Source organism: Festucalex cinctus, chromosome 9, assembly GCF_051991245.1.
Source record: "Festucalex cinctus isolate MCC-2025b chromosome 9, RoL_Fcin_1.0, whole genome shotgun sequence".
Classification (NCBI taxonomy): Eukaryota; Metazoa; Chordata; class Actinopteri; order Syngnathiformes; family Syngnathidae; genus Festucalex; species Festucalex cinctus.
Genome location: NC_135419.1, coordinates 3,031,085 through 3,033,912, shown reverse-complemented (window position 1 = coordinate 3,033,912; position 2,828 = coordinate 3,031,085). Strand labels below are relative to the sequence as shown.

At 41.3% G+C, this 2,828-nt stretch overlaps 1 protein-coding gene across 1 annotated transcript; it reads right to left on the bottom strand.

The window, feature by feature from the left end:
* Positions 1-1,763: 1,763 nt before the first annotated feature.
* cysltr1 (cysteinyl leukotriene receptor 1) lies at positions 1,764-2,828 on the bottom strand. The gene has a single exon (XM_077532839.1). It carries the CDS (start codon positions 2,826-2,828, stop codon positions 1,764-1,766), a length of 1,065 nt encoding a protein of 354 aa, XP_077388965.1.

Genomic DNA, 2,828 nt, shown 5'->3' with positions numbered 1-2,828 from the left:
CTAACTAAAACTAAACTAAAACTAAGCATTTGTTAAAGAACTAAAACTAATAAAAACAGAACCACCTTGAAAACTAAAAAAAAATAACTAAAATGAAAAATTCCAAAACTATATTAACCTTACTGCCATATTACAAATAAAATGGTTCATATACTGTAGCTTTTATATGCAAAAGCACAAATAAATTATTTGCACAATTTTTAGGACTAAACACAATTTCTCTTCATAACATTATGTGGCCCTTGCATTCTTCTCATTTTCTGGATGTGGACCTCAAATGAAAAACTTTGGACACCCTGTCTTAATAGCTTGATCGATGTACCAGTGACAAGAAAAAGGAATGAATCAATTGTATCTCTTGGACTAATATGTAATTTTTAAGAGGGAAAGGGGGAAAAAAGAATGTAAAATAGTCTGCATAGAATATTGAAGAGCAAGGACAATATCTGTGTTGTTGTAACACCTAGTGGACACGAGCTGCAACTTGTCAAGTTGTCAGAATTAAATATAGGTCAACTTTTTTTTTTTTTTTTTTTTTAGAAACAGAGCTACCGGTACTTTTGGGATCCCGATTAATTCAAATGGTTACCAGCTTAATACAACCCCCTAAAATAACAAAATCAAGTTGCCTTTAAAAACAGAAGCAAAAACACTGATCATGGTAATTGGAAACGGATGTCAAATTGAATATTTATTCAATAAATATCTGCAAATGTTTCATTCTCAAATGATCACTTCGATAACATTTGTTGGAAATCACTATGTACCTCCACTTCTGAGCTATTTTTTTTTTACAACAGACTGGGCACCTCATGTGGCCTTTATGGGGTACAGGCAAGGGCTAGTCAGCATCCTTATGCCCTTTCTGGCCTCGTGCTTACTTGACATAAGCAAAAAAAAAAAAAACAGATTGCAGTGTACACATTCACAGTTAACTGCTTGTATGCAATATTTATTGCGATTGTTTGATCGTTATTATGAGATCCACGAGAGGGATTGCGAAAGCAACGAAACCCAAAGTTTTGCTTGCTTTAGCAAAATCCCCGAGCAAATTGTTTTCAAGTCATGTTGTGGATGATGACGATAAATTGTGATTTTGTGGGGGATAGTGGTGAAAAGCCAAGATTAGCACATAGCGACACTCTCGGCATTACCACAAATTGTCATGCGATACAGATATGAGACAGCTTGGTCAGAATATAACAAATTCTTCTGAGCCCTTGGAAATTGAATTTCTAATGGTACAGACCACATTTTATGTGAAATATCTATCTAAACTGTGTTTACACATCCTTATTTTATTTAAAACTTATTGTGATGAAGACTGTCAAAATACAATCCACTGCCATGAAAACCCCTTTTTTTTATACACTATTTTATTTTCAGCGCTTTCAGAACACATAACATAAATTTGATTCCTTGTTGAATTCCCTTTCCAACAATACCTGTTTTGTGAAGATTGACCCAGTAGTTCCCGAGATATAAAGTTTCAAAGGCAGGCGGCCACGCCCCTTTTTAGAGAAAATGTCCAAATTCGGTGGGCCGTCGCGCTCAAACTCTTGCTCCAATTGACCTAAAATTTGACATGTAGTGTTGTCTCGTCACTATCAACAAGTACACCAAGTTTCATTAAAAATTAAAATCTGCTTGGAACAACAGTAATTCACAGGATGCCTGCTAATTGCAGTGCTTCACATTTTATTTCACAAATACAAAATTCTTGTCGAAACAGGCTGCTTTTTTCAACGTGTCATAATTCCACCTTATTGGACAGCACTCCTGTTGGGCGTAAAAGAAATGGCGTTGAGCTGTCGGTTGACTCCAGGCTCCATACTAGCAACATTTAGCCTAATGGAATGACTGTAGGTGCTAGCTGACCGCGACAGACGCATGGAGTTAAGACGGTGGAGAAAACCCTCCCCGGAGAAAAAATAAAGCAACGGGTCAAAGCAAGAATTGGCCGCGGCGAGACACAGCGTCACAACAACTGACTTTTGCATAACAACCCTTTCAGAACAGGAAGTGTCAGTCCGGTACAAGGAGTGAATGTGGACCGTGCGTTGCACATGATACGGCATAAAGCTACCGAAGAAGGTCAGTAGGACGATGACGATCATTCGAATGGCTTTAGGGCCCGTGTCTTGCTGACGTCGAGCCCCCGGGTTGCGGTACAGCAAGGTCTGGATAATGCCAGCATAGCAAAGCAGAATGATAAGGAAGGGGAGGAGAAAACCCAGCACCAGAGACAAATAGTTCAACATGACTATTCTCGACACATCTTGACCGATCGGAGGTTCAAAGCATTTTGTTTTATTGGTGGCTGGGTCAAACCTCTGGCCAAACATTAGGAAGGGTGACGATGCCAGGCAGATAAAAACCCAAACGCCCGCACACACCAGGCGTGCCCGTTTCACCGTCACCATGAGTCGGTTCTGCACAGGGAAGACAATGGCCAAGAAACGCGTCACGGACATGGCCGCCAAGAAGTAAATGCTGCAGTAGAGGTTGACGTAGAGGGCGACGGAGGAGATGCGACAGAGGAAATCTCCTTGCTTCCACTGTCCCTTGTTGACGTAATAAACAACCCGCATGGGCAGCGTGCTGACACACAGCAGGTCGGACACAGCCAGATTGAGCATGTAGACTTGGAAAGGAGAACTTGGCCGGTACGTTCGGATCAGCACCACCAAGGCGAAGCCGTTTCCAGCCAGGCCTAACACCGTGATGAGGGAGTAGGATGTGGAGTAAACCTGATTGCGGAAGTCATCGATGGAGGGACAGAGAGTCGAGTCGCTCTCCTCACTGTGCGTCTCGTTAACTTGTTCCAT